Source organism: Haliotis asinina, chromosome 1, assembly GCF_037392515.1.
Source record: "Haliotis asinina isolate JCU_RB_2024 chromosome 1, JCU_Hal_asi_v2, whole genome shotgun sequence".
NCBI lineage: Eukaryota > Metazoa > Mollusca > Gastropoda > Lepetellida > Haliotidae > Haliotis > Haliotis asinina.
Genome location: NC_090280.1, coordinates 71,011,243 through 71,029,005, shown reverse-complemented (window position 1 = coordinate 71,029,005; position 17,763 = coordinate 71,011,243). Strand labels below are relative to the sequence as shown.

General features: G+C 39.9%; 1 protein-coding gene across 2 annotated transcripts in view; it reads right to left on the bottom strand.

Moving 5' to 3' along the window:
- The window catches only part of LOC137296476 (NAD(+) hydrolase sarm1-like), a 67,661-nt gene that overhangs the window by 49,750 nt on the left and 148 nt on the right, over positions 1 to 17,763 (bottom strand). For both annotated transcript variants that reach the window (XM_067828268.1, XM_067828273.1), the window contains exon 2: positions 10,028 to 11,489. In XM_067828268.1, coding sequence (XP_067684369.1) covers positions 10,028 to 11,428 — 1,401 coding nt within the window. In that variant the 5' untranslated portion in view covers positions 11,429 to 11,489. The remainder of the gene's footprint in view (positions 1 to 10,027; positions 11,490 to 17,763) is intronic.

Here is a 17,763-nt window from a genome sequence, read left to right as displayed (position 1 = left end):
AACATTGTGACCCAATAATAATTAATACTGAATTAATAACAAAATATATAGTCCTAGGCCAAATGCTAGAAAAGTCCCTATCTTTTAGGATCTCACAGCAGCAGTAAACGTGTTGTTCAGTAATTAGTATGACACCTCCCACCCTCCAAAAATTCTTGTTGATGTGAAACTGGCTAGAGGAGGTATCCAATTACTAAAAACTAACTGGGTTCAGTCCACTGTTGAAACAGTGTCCACATTGTCTAATGTGTCGTGACAAGCACTGGTGTTCAACATGGTCAAGATATGCAGTATGGGTGATAAGGCTGGGTGTATCATATTACGTGATTTTCATGATATCACTACATTTGGCCTAGGAGTATATACAGAAAATACACACTCGTAACACTCATCCCCTTGAAGAAAAGAAAGTTTCGCAGAAACTTTCTGTTACAATCATAGCAATGATAACATAACTACATGACATGTAATAATATGAGCAATATGAGAAACTTCTTGCAGAATTACTATGACAAAATACAGATACATACAGCATCATCAAGTCATACATTTACAACCTGGAAAGTGCATCAGTACAAACATTGTCTTTGCCTTTAATGTGTTTGATCACAAGATTTAACTGTTGCAAGGCCAAACTCCACCTCATAAGTCTCTGATTCTTGTTCTTCATTTTGTGAAGAAAAGTCAAAGGATTGTGATCAGTAAAAACGTCAACTGGCAAAGTGGTAGTACCAAGGTACACTTCAAAATGCTGTAAAGCTAACAAAAGACCTAATGTCTCTTTCTCAAAGGTAGAATAATTTCTTTGGTGCTTGTCAAATTTCTTTGAAAAGTAAACTGGATGTTCAATTCCTGAATCATCTTCTTGAATAAGGACAGCTTCTGCACCAACATCACTTGCATCAATTTGCAACTAAAAAGCTTTCTCAAAATTTGGTGCCTGCAATACTGGAGAATTCGTGAGCATGGCTGTGACTTTTTCAAATGCAGTCTGACAACTGCTATCCCACTGAAATTTTTCCCCAAAAGGTTAGTAAGTGGAAATACAACATCTGGGAAGTTTTGCAAAACTTTCTGTAATAGCCAGCCATACCCAAGAATCTCATGAGTTCTCTCTTAGATTGAGGTACTGAAAAATGTACAATTGCCTCAACTTTAGCATGAACTGGTTGTACCTGGCCGTGCCCTACAACATGCCCTAATAATTCCACTTGTGCCTTCCCGAATTCACACTTGGCAAGATTCACAGTTAACTTCGCCTCAGTCTTTCGAAGAAAGCACGAGTCCTTTTAAGATGGTCATCCCACTCCATGTCGTAATTGATGACATCATCCATGTACGCCTCGACATGATCAAGGCCTGATGTGACATTGTTGACGAGTCTCTGGAACGTCGCTGGAGCGTTCTTCAGACCAAATGGCATCACCTTGTACTGATACAGTCCATCTGGTGTAGCGAATGCTGATATTTTCTTCGCACGGTCTGTAAGTGGAATCTACCAGAAGCCCTTCAGTAAGTCAAAGTTACTTATATACTTAGCTTGACCAAGGCAATCAATGCAATCGTCCACTCTCAGAATAGGATACGAGTCAGTTCATGAGAGCGCATTGACAGCTTTCATGTCAGCAGAGCAGCGCCAACCATCTCCACTCTTCTGCACAAGAACACATGGTGAACTCCACAGACTGTCACTGGGTTCAATAATGTCATTGTCCAGCATATATTTCACCTCTTTCCGCAGAATTTCATGCTTCACTGGATTCATCCGATAAGGGTGTTGTTTCACAGGCACAGCATCATCTACATCTATATCATGGCTAACAATATCAGTTTGACCAGGCACATCAGGAAATAAGTGAGTGAGTGAGTGAGTGAGTGAGTTTAGTTTTACGCTGCACTCAGCAATATTCCAGCTATATGGCGGCGGTCTGTAAATAATCGAGTCTGGACCAGACAATCCAGTGATCAACAACATGAGCATCGATCTGCGCAATTGAGAACCGATGACATGTGTCAACCAAGTCAGCGAGTCTGACCACCCGATCCCGTTAGTCGCCTCTTACGACAAGCATAGTTGCCTCTTATGGCAAGAATGGGTTGCTGAAGGCCTATTCTACCCCGGGACCTTCACGGGTCGAAATAAGTGAGAGAACTCATAAATCAAATCTGACATTTGAACTTTCTGCTCAGGGGATAAATGTGATGGTTTCTCATCAAGGTGAGCTAACACATCACAATTTCTCAACTTTGGTGAAACACTAAGATCATCAAACTTCACATTGCTAACACAATCATCTATGTTGTCAACATTTTCACAATTGTTTTTAGTACAATCAATAGCTGGGGAGAGTGCGGCAATACAATTGACACGTTCGGTTTCCAACCTGTCATAGTTTAGCTTTATTTTTTCTTGTGAAACTTTCAAGTTTCTTCTGGCCAAATCACTTGCCTTTAATAGTCTGTTCCTAAAAGTAGCCACATAGTCTAAGATATTGATCTCAGGTCTGTCACTGAGCCATTCTTCTTTTAAGTCTTTTAGAGGCCCATGCACACTGTGACCAAATACAAGTTCAAAGGGGCTAAACCCTAAACATTCCTGAATTGACTGACAGCAAACAACAAATGCACACCCTCATCCCAATCTTTCTCTGTCTTAAAACAATAAGTCTTGATCATATTTTTCAAGCGACAGGCTTGAATACGAACTTACGTTCAATGATTACAGCAAAGTCGTGCGTACGTCAAACGGTGATGAAGGTAGTTACGAGATGGACAACATATCGTTGGAGTTTGACATGGTGACTAGTCCGGATCTTGCCTGGCAGATTCAAAACCAGTACTCTGGAAAAATGACCTTCCTCTATGATAGGACACTGCCTCACAACGATACCGTTTGGAATATCAATTTGAATGTACCAGCGCGATCGATGAAAGGTATATTGATCATACCCGTGGAGGAATATGATCCATTTGAAAGAGACAGCAAGAAATTTTTCAATCCAGAAATCACCAAAGTGACTAATCAGTTATTTAGCCATGGAATGAAAGCATACCAGCAGTGGGATGAAATAAAGAAACTGCCTGCAATCAGACGAAACTCAATAGTAGACAACGTGACCAGTGAATTGGATCTATCCATATCTATGGTTGGATATGAGATCAATGGATGATAACAGTGTACATGGTAGTGGGCGTCGCATCGAAAATGGAAGTGAGGGGATAACCATTCACATAGCTAAGAAGGCTCAATCACATTTGAAATTGAAATTATATTTATATGTAATTATGGATGCGCAACTTAATATAGACAATGTGAGATTCGTGCAAACCATCCATAAGTGGGGGAAGCCCCCACACCCCCAATAATTTTTAGTAATGACCTTCGGTTCGGCTTAGTAATTTTTAGTAAATGTTACTAAATTTTAGTAATGTTTTAGTAATTACCTAGTAATAGATTAATAATGACCTGCGGTGGGGGTATGGGGGAGACCCCCATTGTTTTTGAAGTTCTAGTCTTGTATATTCTAACCTTTATCTCTATGTATTTAGCGTATGTTGGATATTATTTTTTAAAAATAAAAACTAGAATGTTATATTATAAATGGAGGCGGATGAATGACTAGAGCAGATGCTAGACGCAGAGGAAAAAAAGGACAACAAGCAGCGTGATAGACTTAACACTAGTCGTGGGTGGTAAGAGAAAGCAATATTTAGACGACCACAAATATGGCATGTATCTGGCTCCTATGACAGCAGGGATTATCACAGCAAAGCATTGTAAATTTAATAAAACAAGTAATAACAATAATATTATACTAGAGGGATGCTGCAGACAGCAAAGTGGAGAGTCCTGCGGAGAGCAAAGTGGACATGGAGACATCCCAGGTGGATACACCCCAAGTGGGGACACCCAAGGAACGAGTGACGCAAGTCACCAAGAAGAGGAGCCCAAAAGGAATTGAGGCAGGGTATGCTTGATAGGGTATGCTTGATGTGTCGTTTCACCACATTCTTTTTCACACTCTTAGCCTTTCTTATTTCAGCGTCGATTGCTTTCTTGATCGAATACACCTTAGGTCTCAACCCCATGTATTCAGCGATTGGTGTCCCAGCAAATTCGTCTTTCATCCTGCCTATGACCTTTTTATTGATTTGACTGTGCACAGGGTGGTCTCTCGGGTAGTCACTGGTGTCGTACAGGTGTATATTGGTTTTCATATCCTCATACACATCCTCGGTTTGAATCTCCATCAAAAGTGAATCAGTATCCGTGTACAGCACCTCACATGTGGCGGATCCTACGGAACTGCAAGTCCCCCTATCAGGATACTGTTTCTTAAGCTCGTTGTCGTAGAAGTCATACATCAGGTGTTTAGACAGGTTTAGAATATTCATGCCGACATATACCGGACGATTAAGTTTAATGTGGCTCTTTTTCATATGTATGGCCGCCAGATCATCATCGAATATAGTACTTCTATTGTACGCAGGGCTGGCTATCAGTTTCCTGGTCTTTTTTTCCTCACTCGACCTGGCTTGCTTCACAAATTAGGCACCAATTTTTCTACATTTGTGAGAGACCCATTCATCAGTATACGACAAAATGTTATGGTAGGTAAACCCCATGGTCTCTGTTCATCTATGGGGCTAATCTCTTGATGGCTTCTGAGAGTTTGCGTCGTCGCCAATCATGGACGTTCGTCGCTATGATTGTAGTTGCTGAACATATTGTCAACAATCCATCACACTCCTTTGACTGGCAAGCAACTACAGTCATAGCGACAAACCAAGGGGTTTACCTACCCAATGCCTGGGAAATCAATTAGACACGAGGCTTCACCAATCATCTGCTATCCACCGTTACAGCATCATCCCACCCTTAGTATCTTAGCTTTTGTAAATTGTTAGTCTATCATCCCCCCACCATTGTACACCTATCAATACATTGGCTTCTCCTGATTAATCCATTGTAACAACACCATACCAGCTTTTGTATATTTTAATCCCCTTTTTCATCTGCTATGTTTCAATTGTATATACATGCTTAAATCACCTCTCTGGCTTTATGTACATTACTAGTATATATATCCTGTTTAACTGTTGGCTAGCATCCACTTGACGAAGGGGAAAGGAATAGCCCAGAAACGTTGTGAAAACAATAAAGAAGAAGTTAACATCCATAACATTTTGACATATATTAGAATACCGACTTCTAAATGCCTCTCAAGAACCTCATCAGACATCTTCATGGAGATGGGCCAATCAGAACTCTCAACACCAACTCAGCCATCAACTCCAAGATCGTCAAAACCAAGAATCACTTTATGTTCCTGCTTAGATGCATAGACAACAATCTGATTCCCAATGGACTCAGACTCAGATCCCCCATCACACCATGCACACCAGCCGTCTCCAAGATCCTGCATCAGGCCAGCAGTAGACTCCTCAAGGCACAAGTCCAACACCTCCAATGCAAGAAGGCCCTCGTAGAAGACAACCCTCTGAAATCGTCCATCCAACTAGAAGCCAAACTCAGTCAAGACCTCACAGAGAAAGTTCGATCCCTGACCTCCAGCAACAACAGCTCTCTTCAAGAGAAGATAAAGTCCTGTCAGGTAATAAAATTCAACAAACTCAAGCAACAAGCAGCAGCTAAATCCTCCACTTCCCACATCACCTCCACCACCAGCCGGGAAGCATACCATCGGAAAACAGTGGTCAACCTCAGCTCTAAAGACCTTGACACCAGCCCAGACCTCCCTCCTGTCGAAAGGCCTGAAATTTGTACCAACCTGTAGCACCATCAAATCAGATGAATTCATTACTGGCATAGAAAGCAGCCTACAACAACTGGCTCCAGGTGGCAATATCGACTATCTCCGACGCAAGATAGCAGAACTCATTAAGAAAACCCCCAAACAATGCAGAAACCTCACATCAGATGAAGAGAAGGCCATAGCAGAACTACGCAGAGATGACAGCATCACCATGACGGAAGCAGACAAGGGAAAGCAGTTGTTGTCATGGACACCCCAGACTTCCTCAACCTTGTCAATACCACTCTGAGTGACACCTCCACCTACAAGACCCTACCCAAAGACCCAACAACCCAGTTGGAACGGCAGCATAAGAAGACCCTAAAAGCCCAATATGACATTAATGAAATAAGTGACTCCACGTTCAACAAACTGAATCCCATCAATTGCCAACCTCCTTATGCATGTGCAACTGTCAAAATACACAAAAATCCTGTAAAAACCAGAATACTTGTATGCTCCCGTGGCTCTGTATTCTACAACACTGCTCATTTCCTCTCCAAATTATTTTCACCATTAGGCAAAGAAGGTAAATCATTTATCAGTGACTCTGCAGCATTTGTGAAGAAACTCTCAGACTCCCATATAACTGGCACAATGGTTAGCTACGATGTTGTAGACCTGTTCACCAACCTTCCACTTGATGAAGCCATCCACATCCTCTGTGCTAAACTTGACTCTTGTATCAGCAGCCTGGACACAAGACTCACGGCAGACAGCATTGTCAAATTAGTCTCTAGCTGCTTTCAGACATCCAACCTCACCTAGCAAGACATCATCTACCAGCAAATCCATGGGCTCCCCATGGGTTCACCTCTGTCACCGCTAATCACCGAGATCTTCATGACCAGCTTCGCAGAGACAGCCCTGGCCACATCCCCTTTCCAACCACTCTGCTGATACAGAAAGGTGGACGACACCTTCACCATTCTAGATCCCGACCATGACCCTGCTATCCTCCTTGACCATCTCAACAAGCAGCACCTGCGCATCCAGTTCACGATGGAAATAGAAGACCAACAGAAACTACCATTCCTAGATGTGTCCTTGCACAACTACCTCAACAAGATTACCTTCTCCGTCTACAGAAAACCCACCCACACCGACCAGTATATTCACTATCTCTATAACCATCACCCCAAGATCGAATGTGCAATTGTCTCCACCCTGACCACACAAGCCAAATCTGTGATTCTGACCATCTCCAAACTGAAACAGACCATCTAAGAACTACGGCTATCCAAAACAAGTTGTAGACAGAACCATGTCATCAACCCTGCGACAGCAAGAACGCCAACCAAAACCATCCCCAGTTAGAATTAACATTCCCTAACAAGGTCAGATTAGCCACCACATCAGCCGACTGCTCAAGAAAACTGCTGGTATACCATTCTGAAGGCCAATGGCAGATGTACACCAACCAAGACCACTCACAAGCCCAGGGGCTGCATCTACAAGCTTATGTGTGCCTGTGGCAGTAGCTATGTAGGAGAGACATCTCGCCCCATAGACATCAGGCTGAAAGACCACAGAAAATCAGATCTAAAGTCAGCCCTTTCTGAACATATTGTCAACAATCCGTCACACTCCATTGACTGGCAAGCAACTACAATCATAGCGACGAACGTCCATGATTGGCGATGACGCAAACTCCCAGAAGCCATCAACATCAAGAGATTAGCCCCATAGATGAACAGAGACCAAGGGGTTTACCTACCCAATGCCTGGGAAATCAATTAGACACGAGGCTTCACCAATCATCTGCTATCCACCGTTACAGCATCATCCCACCCTTAGTATCTTAGCCTTCGTAAATTGTTAGTCTATCATCCCCAACCTTTGTACACCTATCAATACATTGGCTTCTCCTGATTAATCCATTGTAACAACACCATACCAGCTTTTGTATATTTTAATCCCATTTTTCATCTGCTATGTTGATGAAACTTTGTGAAAACAATAAAGAAGAAGTTGACATCCATATCAGTTTGTCGTATATTAGAATACCAACTTCTAAATGCCTCTCAAGAACCTCACCATTCATCAGGTTATGTTGGTATTCAGACATCCAGTCTGGGTTAACACTCGACCATTCGGGTGCCAAGGGGTAACTGTTGTGTGATGTATGCAATTCCTTTGGGTATATAACCACTTCAAGTATATAACCCTTATCAGAATCAGTTGCAATACTCATAACATCCAGCTGTCAGCCGGACACCCATTCGAATCCCCCTATCGGTAGATATTGACTCGTACCCCAGCCGTACAGGTTGTTCGCATCGAGATAGAGTAGATGAGTTGAAGGTTTATTAGGGTTATAGCCTTCCACATACTTGTTGTTAGCTTTAGCATAACGTTTTGAAACCACAGAAATAACCCTTTCTCAATAAATAGATGTATATCATAATCAGTGAATAATTCTGACTCCACACCTGTTTTCTTTAGTAAGGCATTCCATGATAGCCCAGGGCTAGAATAATACCATGCCGTGTCCAACCCATATTGCTTCAAACACATTTTTCTGAATATCTCAGACACATCTGCCAGCAGCAGCCAGCACCCACACACTTCTTGCTGTTGGTATCTTTGCATGAAACTTTTATCAGGGGATGGGGCCACCGTATCGATTGGTTTATTGATAGCTTTGAAGTCAGTGCAGATAATGTATGGTACTGGCATCTGATTTTTATAGTTGATAAATTTCAAGATATTTTTGTTTTCGGTTGGCAAATCTACCCGTACGGCTGTCTCCACTACACCTCGACAATCATCCCTGTGTGAATCAAGCAGATCAGCCCTAGAAAACCCGTGAAGGCACCTTTCACAAAAGTGTTTCTTTCCCCCATGTTTCGATTGATCGTACAACAGTCGGCTGAAATGCTAGATCCATGTGTAGTGATGTTTTCCACCTTGTTGTGTCATAAATAAATTGATCGTTTTACGACCATCCTTGTACATTAAAGGGCTTATCCTGTGCACTATTACGTTATTACCTTTGTGACCATATACGTTTATGGCTAAGTCTGAATTCTGTTTTTTCAACTTTTGTCCACCGAGAGATAGGGGTGGGTTCATCAATACCATCCCAATTTATCCCATCATCTTCCGGATAACTGGAAAGTCTGTCAGAATGACGTTCAGCAAGAAATTTAGCAGATCTTACCGCTATCCTCCCACAATCATTACCACGATTTTTAACATTAACAATAGCGTGCTTGTTCTTATAATACTTAGGCAGGGGTAAGTATGTTCCGCCTCTCAACAGCTTATAGTTTGCTATATCCAGGTAGACCATATTAATCATAACAATAACCCAACCAGACCCCATATTAGTGAAACGTTCTAGTGATTCACGAATTTTTTCGAATGAACTGTCAAAAGAAGAGTTGATAGTATCAGGTTGTGTTGTAGCTTCCTTGTGTTTGATTACCTCTGAAGTAAACAATTGTCTGGTCAATAGCATCATTCCCCTGTTGTTTCTCTAGTGTCATCTTTAACTTGAGTTAAAATTTAATACCTTTTAAATCATTCAGTTCTTCATTCACTTTTTCAAATACCAATTGCCTTACATCTTCAATGTCTATGTTTCTTTGAACTTCCATCCTCTCACATATTTCCCCAAAACACGCTGAGTAGGTGTGAATCGTAATTGTATAGGGGCTAGTTCCCATAGTAATTCAATGAGCTCAGACTTCCCCATATGAGAGTAATTTCGCAATCCCTTTTCATGCGCTTGTAATTTTAATTCTCGTATCGTAGACATATTGCAGGATTCATACCTCATGTAAATCATTTCTCTAATAGGTTGTCAGCCGACGGGAGACCGCGCACTGCTGTGACCCAGTTCTCCATTTAGACATTCGCGTAGTAATGGTAATAGCCCGGCTCACTGTGTCCACTGTGAGCTTGTGTGGGATACGGGTTGTGTCATATAGGGTTTAGTGTTTTGAATGGGGATCCAAAACCCTCATTAATTATACTACTACATGGTTTCACCTTAGGCAAGTGAGTTCAAAACTGCCTCTGTTCACTCTATGGAAAATAGGTACCTGTCTGGAGACTATTAATCTTCTAGCACCTCACAGGTAGCTTGTGTTATCCTGAGATAGTAGGATCCTTATATCCATGACATAAGCTCAACTGATGTTTGGGTTTTTGAACTATTTTAAGCAACAAAAGACAGTCTCTATTTTTCTAAAGCCTTGACCTACCTCTTGCCTGCCCTGTTCAGCTTTGATAGTTGCTTCCATTGCAAAGTGGAAGGCCGCCAATGCCTGAGCTTCCTGTCGTCTACTGAACAACAAAGGAATGAGGTGTTTCAACCAAATTTTATCTCGACCTTGTTTGTGTGTAAGATCACTCTGAGCAAACACAGATGGTTTGTTGCTATTGATAAAGGGTAAGACAAGATCCAGAGTTCCTGATTTAAGTACAGCTGCTTCCAGCTCCTTGTTGGCTACCAACGCAGAGATTGCTAGACATGCATAGTATCTCACACTGTTGTCTTGATTGAAGGCAAGAGGAAACAGCCATTCAGGAACACGTCTTTTTGCCATTTCCTCTTGATTTTCAGCACCCCCAAAGAGAGATAAGTTTGCAAGTGCTTTGGCGCATCTTCTCAAGATGTGATTGTCACTACAACGGCACCAGTGTAGAATGACATCAAGTCCTCCCAGAGTTATCACTTTACAGCATGTGTCTTCAGACAGTTTGAACAAATTTTCCAGAATGCCTGTTGTAGCTTTGGCTATGACATTGTCCCCTACAGCAGACTTTGTCATTTTAACAATGGTAACTAAACCTATTTTGGCAACTCGCTCTCTGTTCTTGGTGGACATCACTTGCTCCAGTAGGTTTGCAGAAGCCGAAAGGAGATCCCTCGCAGGAGAGGCACAATTGTATACTAGTCTGTCCAGCAGACCCTCCATACGAATTATATCACAAAGCCCATATGCTAGATCACGTCCATACACAGGGGTGTCCCATGCCTCTTTGACCACATCTAGTATTTGAACTAAAATGGTGCATTGGGTACTCAGATCACAACTTTTCAAATCGTTAATGTAGCCCTCCAGCTTCTGTGACAGTGTTTGATAACTCAGCTTGAGATTGTGGCGGTAATTGTTTAAAGACGATCCATGTGGGAAACGAAGAGGATACTTGGCATAGAAAGATCCGCCATTTCCAAAGTCATCACTGTCTGGTGATGCTGGAACAAATGTATCACTGCCACAAGTAAGCAGCAGCCTGTCTTGGAATGTCTCTCCTTGGACAGCCTCATCTTCAGCCTCTTGCAGAATAGGTTCTAAGGCTGGAGTTAGTTTCAAACGTATCTTTAAATCCTTGCTCTCAACCAAATGCTTTTCTGGTCCGACTTCTGACAGATCAAAGTAGACTTTAGAGCTTTCAGATACTCTCTCCTCTTTTTCATTCTTTTCTTCTGCATTGTCAGCTGACAAAGACACTTCAAGAGTACGCTTTTTCACAGCCACTTTTGGAATACCAAGAATTGCATCAGATTGAGAACGTTCAAGAGTTAAAGTTGGGTCAAACGCTTTTGTGCTTTTCTCACTTGTCCCAGCTCTCTGGTCACAGCTATTTGAAGAGGCCATAATGTATCTTGAAATTCTGTACACACTTCCTGGATTACATCAACTTAACCCTCTTGGAGAGCTGAAAGGAGAATAAATAGTGGATAGAATACATTGGTTTCATGTATGTAGCTTATGTTTTGGTTAACAGTATTTGATTTCTGAAAGGTAAACATTTCAAGGTGTACATTACATTGTCCATCATATCACTTTAGTTGTTGATTGATATTTCAGATACAATTAGTAAAGATTTTCAATTTCTAAAAAATCTGATATTTTAAAGACCTATTATATCTCACATATTGCATGTCTGCTATCAGCTCTCAACACATAATTTTGAGTATGAAGATTCCCATCTCCTCTGACACATCCTCCAAATACAACCTGATGAGAATGGACCCTTCCGCACACATACACCCTCTCCCTAATACAAAATTGCCTAGAAATCTGAAGTGGTAGAACTTTGGGTGGTGACACCATGTGTGATGAAATTAGTTTCCAATATCAAATTTATTAGAAATTCAAATATCAAACATTTATCCCACAGCTCCAAGGTAAGCATGCCTATTACATGGTATATGAAGAAATTGACACTTTCTAAAGCCAACCTTTAGAATGCAGCACTATAAACTAATACCCTTTATGCAATTTTATGTGATTTTGTACCAAAGCATGTTTTCAAAACAATGCCCTATGATGCCAGCATAGCAATGAGGTTATCTTGTTCAACGAGTGCGTATAAGCTCCTTTCACTGAAGTCTAATATCTACAAGCTTTGGCATTGAATATTGAATACTGAGTTTACAGTACTTGTTTAGCGACAGATGCCCAATTTATGCCAAGAATCAGTTTATGAAGCACTAAATGGCAACTAATATACATATAGATTGTTTTCATTCAGTAATTTTCATTATTACACAAGAATGGAGTTTATTTATTTACATTATATTCCAGTCTGGGCTTTTGATCATGTCAGGCAAAAATGTAAATTTTATCTTTAATATCATTTAAAGTTTCTATTTTAATAACCTTGAATGATAAAGTATATATTCATCTATTTCACACAAAAATATCAAGTGTTTCCTACAAAAATTATGACATTGCATAGGTGGAACTGTCTCCACATCTGGGGATTTTGTATGGGTTTTCAATGATGAGCCATACTTTTCATTCCACACTGGGAGGGAGAGTTGTCATCGTGTGTCCTCCTGTTTGAATACTGCCAGTCACTAGCAGTTGACTGATTTTACTGAATTTTCGCTTGCTACTTTTAGTTACATACACAATTGATTTTGCATAAGAAGCTTAATGTAAAAAAATTGAGCTAATAAAATTATCCTGGAACTTGGGCTTAAGTCATTTAACACACAACACTGGGAAGCATTAATCTCTGCAGCAATGATTCGAAGACTAACCCTCATGGCTTTACCTGACATGCTCATGTCTCCCTCATTACTTAGTGTGATCCACATTATCCTTACTGTGTTCCCTTCAACACCTTTCTGTTACAAAATCACTCGATTTTTTTAAAAAGAATGTCATTCATGTACACTGTGAATTTAATGTCCGACACCTGACGTCAACAACTGCTGTTTTCAGTTTGCACCATTTCAGCTCATTTCACACCACATGGCAGTTAAAACACCAAATGACAATCAGGATCATTTGTCAATTTTCTATACATTCAAATCAAGAGACACAAAGGCTACTTGTAACTCTTGAAATTCTCCGTGACCTATTCGACTATTTCCATTCATTACTGTAACATCTCAGGAATGATTAGATAACTATACACTTTGTGTGACAGTGTGGATGTAGCTCAGTTGGTTAGCTGTTGGGCTAACAATCCGATGGTTGCAAATTCGTGTCCAGTGGATATTCACAAACAGGTTTCCTGTGTCTGTGACCCGTCACCTACTGCAGAGAACATCCTCACGAGGGGTTGTGGTGCTGAATTCTAAACATGCTATGGCTGGTGAAACTTGCTGGACCCTCTTACCACTCAGGTAACACAACATCAGTTGTGCATTTATGTGCAAGCCGACAGTGGCCAACAGCTGGTGGCCCACTCATGGTGCGCCAATTTGTTTGTTGAAACAATGTTCCATAAAGTTATGCATTGTTATTACAACTATTTTCATAAACAATGAACAGTATTTACAGTGAAATCCAGTCCTGGATATGAGAGAACATAATTAGCAAATCTAACCCACACACCTACAAGAAAGAAATAAACAATTCTGATTTTTTAAACAGAGGTGATTGAGAGTGAACAGTTCAGCCTCATGACTGCCATTTTTAAGGTACTAGAGCGACCAATCCCCAACTAAAAAGAAGTCATTGTCCCAAGATTGGAATGATATCAGCAGTAACATTGTCAGATTTTTTACAATTGCCCAACATTTAGTTAAAAATGTTGTGTTTTTCAAAGAATGTTACCTTGCATTTTTACAAACAGATGACCCAATCTTACTAAAACACAAACATGGTCATCAGAGTGATAACATTTTAACCCGAATATGGCTGGAAGTGTTCAATTATCGTTTACAATTTACTGATCTTATTTCCAAAAAGTTAGTGAGACATAAAAGTCATTGCTCATTCAGTATAACATAAAAACTACAAACTGTTGTTCTGTGTAATAACACATTTCTTCTTAGAATGATATATTGCAGTTAATAAAAGATGGCTTAAACCTACGACTTCTGCAATGTCTATTATGCAATGAATGTGTTATGGAAATATGATGCTCTTATTGGTTCAGGTGCAGTGTGAAACAGTGGAATACTGATTAGTGTGCCACAAATTATTGCCAAATGATCTCTATTACTTTTCCATATAAATCAGTATCAGAATAAAAATTGAGAGTTCATACATTATTTCCACTTTTTATTCTTTAATGAATGAATTTGTTTTTACGCTGCTTTTTGCAATATTCCAGCAATATCACAATGGGTGACACCAGAAATGAGCTTCATAAATTGTACCCATGCTGGAAATCAGAACAGGTTCAAGCAAATACTTTGACCACTAAGCTACCCCGCCGCCCCTTTCATTCTTGAATATGTACTGTTACATAGAAATATATACAACATAATGAGGTGCTTATCATACCCAACTGATGTAGTTGCAAAAGCATGTTTCTTATGGTAACTCTAGGCACAGTTATTATCTTGAAACAATATTCTGTGGTGTGCTTCAAATGCACCGACTATGGATATCAAAGTGTTGTTCGAACATGTGGCCTCATATTTCCCCTTCTGTCTTCAGTGTTGGTGCAAACAAATAATGCACCCAACAAGTTTCACCCAGACTGTCACATTGTATATGTATTACCATAAACATCATATGCCACAAGAGTTGTTTGTTAACCTTCTGGATGCCCAATTGTTTTTCAGGCACACAGATTCATAAGGTTATAAAACTGAAAGTTGTTCGAGAATTGCGCTCACGTGGTCCTCGATTTGAGTAGGGCTGTAACATTACACAGAAATGTAGAACATTAAGTTTCCTATGGTATAAATATAATTGCGACTCCTTCAGCGGTTTGAGAAATAGACACTGCTAAATGTTGATCAAGATTTTGTTACATGCTAAAACAGACAATTTCTCTGCTTTTCACCATGCACCGATAAATGGCAAGCAGTAAATGTCACACCAAAGTTAAAAACACTTGCTACAGGCTCACCTACTAGTTACAGCTAAGCAACATATGATGTATTTTGAAAAAAGAGATGGCCATTAAAGGGGCACTGATGCGGAGCGAATAATGCTTCTCGCCAACGGTCTAATTACGAAAGCAGACCGCAAATGGTCAGCGCCCACTCCTTCGACCGTGACGGACAAAGGAACTGGGCTCCTGTCCATATTAGCAGAATTTCTTCACCTAAACAGTCAGGAGGCCGGATGCCCATCACATGCCATTTGTTTAAAATATCCATGATATTCCTTGTCTGATCGTAACCATATATATCCCAGCAGTGTAGTTCTTTTCGGATGCTTGGATGGTATACTTACTGATCCAATTTGATCCTATTTCTGTGTTTGTAACCTCGATATTTAATCATGTTACATGAAAATATGATGTCTACAGGCACGTAGCAAGCCATTTGTTTCAGTACGGAAGACTGCAAAGCTTTATGTTTAGGTAGTTTTGAGTGTTGGTTCAGCTGTGATAGCAAATAGCATACGTAAATTTTGGTAGCTATGGTAGCTACAATGGTTTATTATTTATGATAATAAAACACACAGTTGATTTATTTGAATTCGTAAACAAAAGAAAAACGATGACTTTCTGAAAATTGTCTCACGTAAAAAAAACCCCTTATTTCACGTATTTACCCAAATACACAGCAAATGCCTGTGTGTATTCCTTATGTAACAAAATTCCGTTGGTATCCTCAAAACAGTTTCGGCCCATAAGTGTTTTCAGGCTGCATGCGACACAGAGATTACATCTTCCTTGCTGTAACTCGCGTTTGATGGTGTAAACCTACACGTGTTATTTGTCATCATTCTCTTGATGGTCAATTCATGAATTTATAACAGGTATAATTAGTAGCAACACCACTTCAGTTACTCAACAAAGGTTCCCATTTGGCATTTCTCCTGTCTGGAGTAAATACTCAACATTATAAATTAAGGTCTGTAATGGCAAATGTATTGTATGTTATGTAACATGTGCATGTAAGTGATGCAAGAGGGTTTATCAGCTGAGTTACAACAACAAACATCGATCAAAGGATTAACCGATAACACACTGATTGATTAATTACTTTTATCTTCTAGCGGATTTGTCTAAAGGCAGTGTGTGTAGATGACTACACCCTGTCGTAAAGTGTGAGTGCAAAAACAACATCCTCCCTTCAAAGAATTAACCACCCTTGCGTTGATTGATTGATTGCTCATTATTGGTTAACTAAATTACTTAGAATAGTGGACATCATACAGTTAGTTGCCAGGTGTGCTATCTTGGGAGACCAATGAGAGGTTTATCTGGTTTTCACCAACGAAAGACATGAAACGATGTGTTACTTTTTCACAAATGAGACAGTTGTAAGACACGCGACACAGAGCAGGATTATTTTCCAGCTGCAGATGAATGGAATACGATTTCTTTTACGTGGATATTGATGGATACATTCCTGAACAAGGTAGTAGCCTGACATTGTTGCTATCAAATTAGTCTGTTTTACATTCATTATTTGTATTTTGTTTTAATTTATTTGTTGTAGCATTCAGCAGAATCTGTATGACAGAAAACACACACTAGATCGCGTATGTGTGTGAAATAGGATCTACATTGGCAATCTATACAATGTATAAATGTTGCTGTTAGAAATTTACTATGAGTATAAGCAAATCGTATGTTCTTTTATTAATTTTCAGAATCATACAAATATGACAATAAACTAATTAGGGTTATGAGACAAAATATAGAGACGTACATTGGCTTCGTTATTTTTCCGTCCTAATAGTTTTTTACCATTTCTACCACTGGCAGATGATTAACCTTCAAAGTGTTTCATTTGTTTTCATAATACATTTGTAATGAAGTACAAATGACTTCACCTCAGTTGATCTGTCTATAATTAAACTATCAATTGCGCTTACGGACTGCGCAGCAGAGGTCACTAACCAGTCACGAATTCTGGGATATCATCCGGGTACTCACGGGAGAAAAACAATAACAAAAGTTTACACCAGTCCACGGAAATTGCTCCGCATCAGTGCCCCTTTAAAAGTTAATGACAGAAAATGTCTGTTGAATTTACCAGATTAATATCATCAGGTAGTGTATGTGTTTTATTGCTGAAATAGTTTTTAATGTGATCCTGTGAATGGAACAAATAGACAAATGAATCCGTAACTAGAGTAGTATTAAATCAGAAGTTTGCTTTGTTTACATTTGAAACTGATGCACTTTTCTGAACACAGCATGCATTTTCATAAATAAATTACTTGACATGATTTCATCCAGAAAATCTCTACACCAGTGACAATGTACATTGTCCTTTTAAATTCTAAAATAAAATGGTATGAGGGAATTCTTCAAAAGAATGTGAAGCGCATTTGCGTGTGTCATGCATTTGGAAGTTTTGTTCGACCTCAAAAGTGTGGATTGTTGACGAGGGACGTGTAGGTCCCTTTCGCAACCAGGCTGTTGAAGAGATGACAGGAAGCTTATATCGGCTTCATATTGTACCTAAGTTTAAAAAGTAAACATTACACGCAGTGGACTGGTATTCTGTCGGTACTGGAAGATCTGTTATTGTGGTATGGCATAAATGTACCCTACCCTCATTCAAGTATATGTCCCCTGGAATGAACAAGTATTGAAATATGAAAGCTAAAAT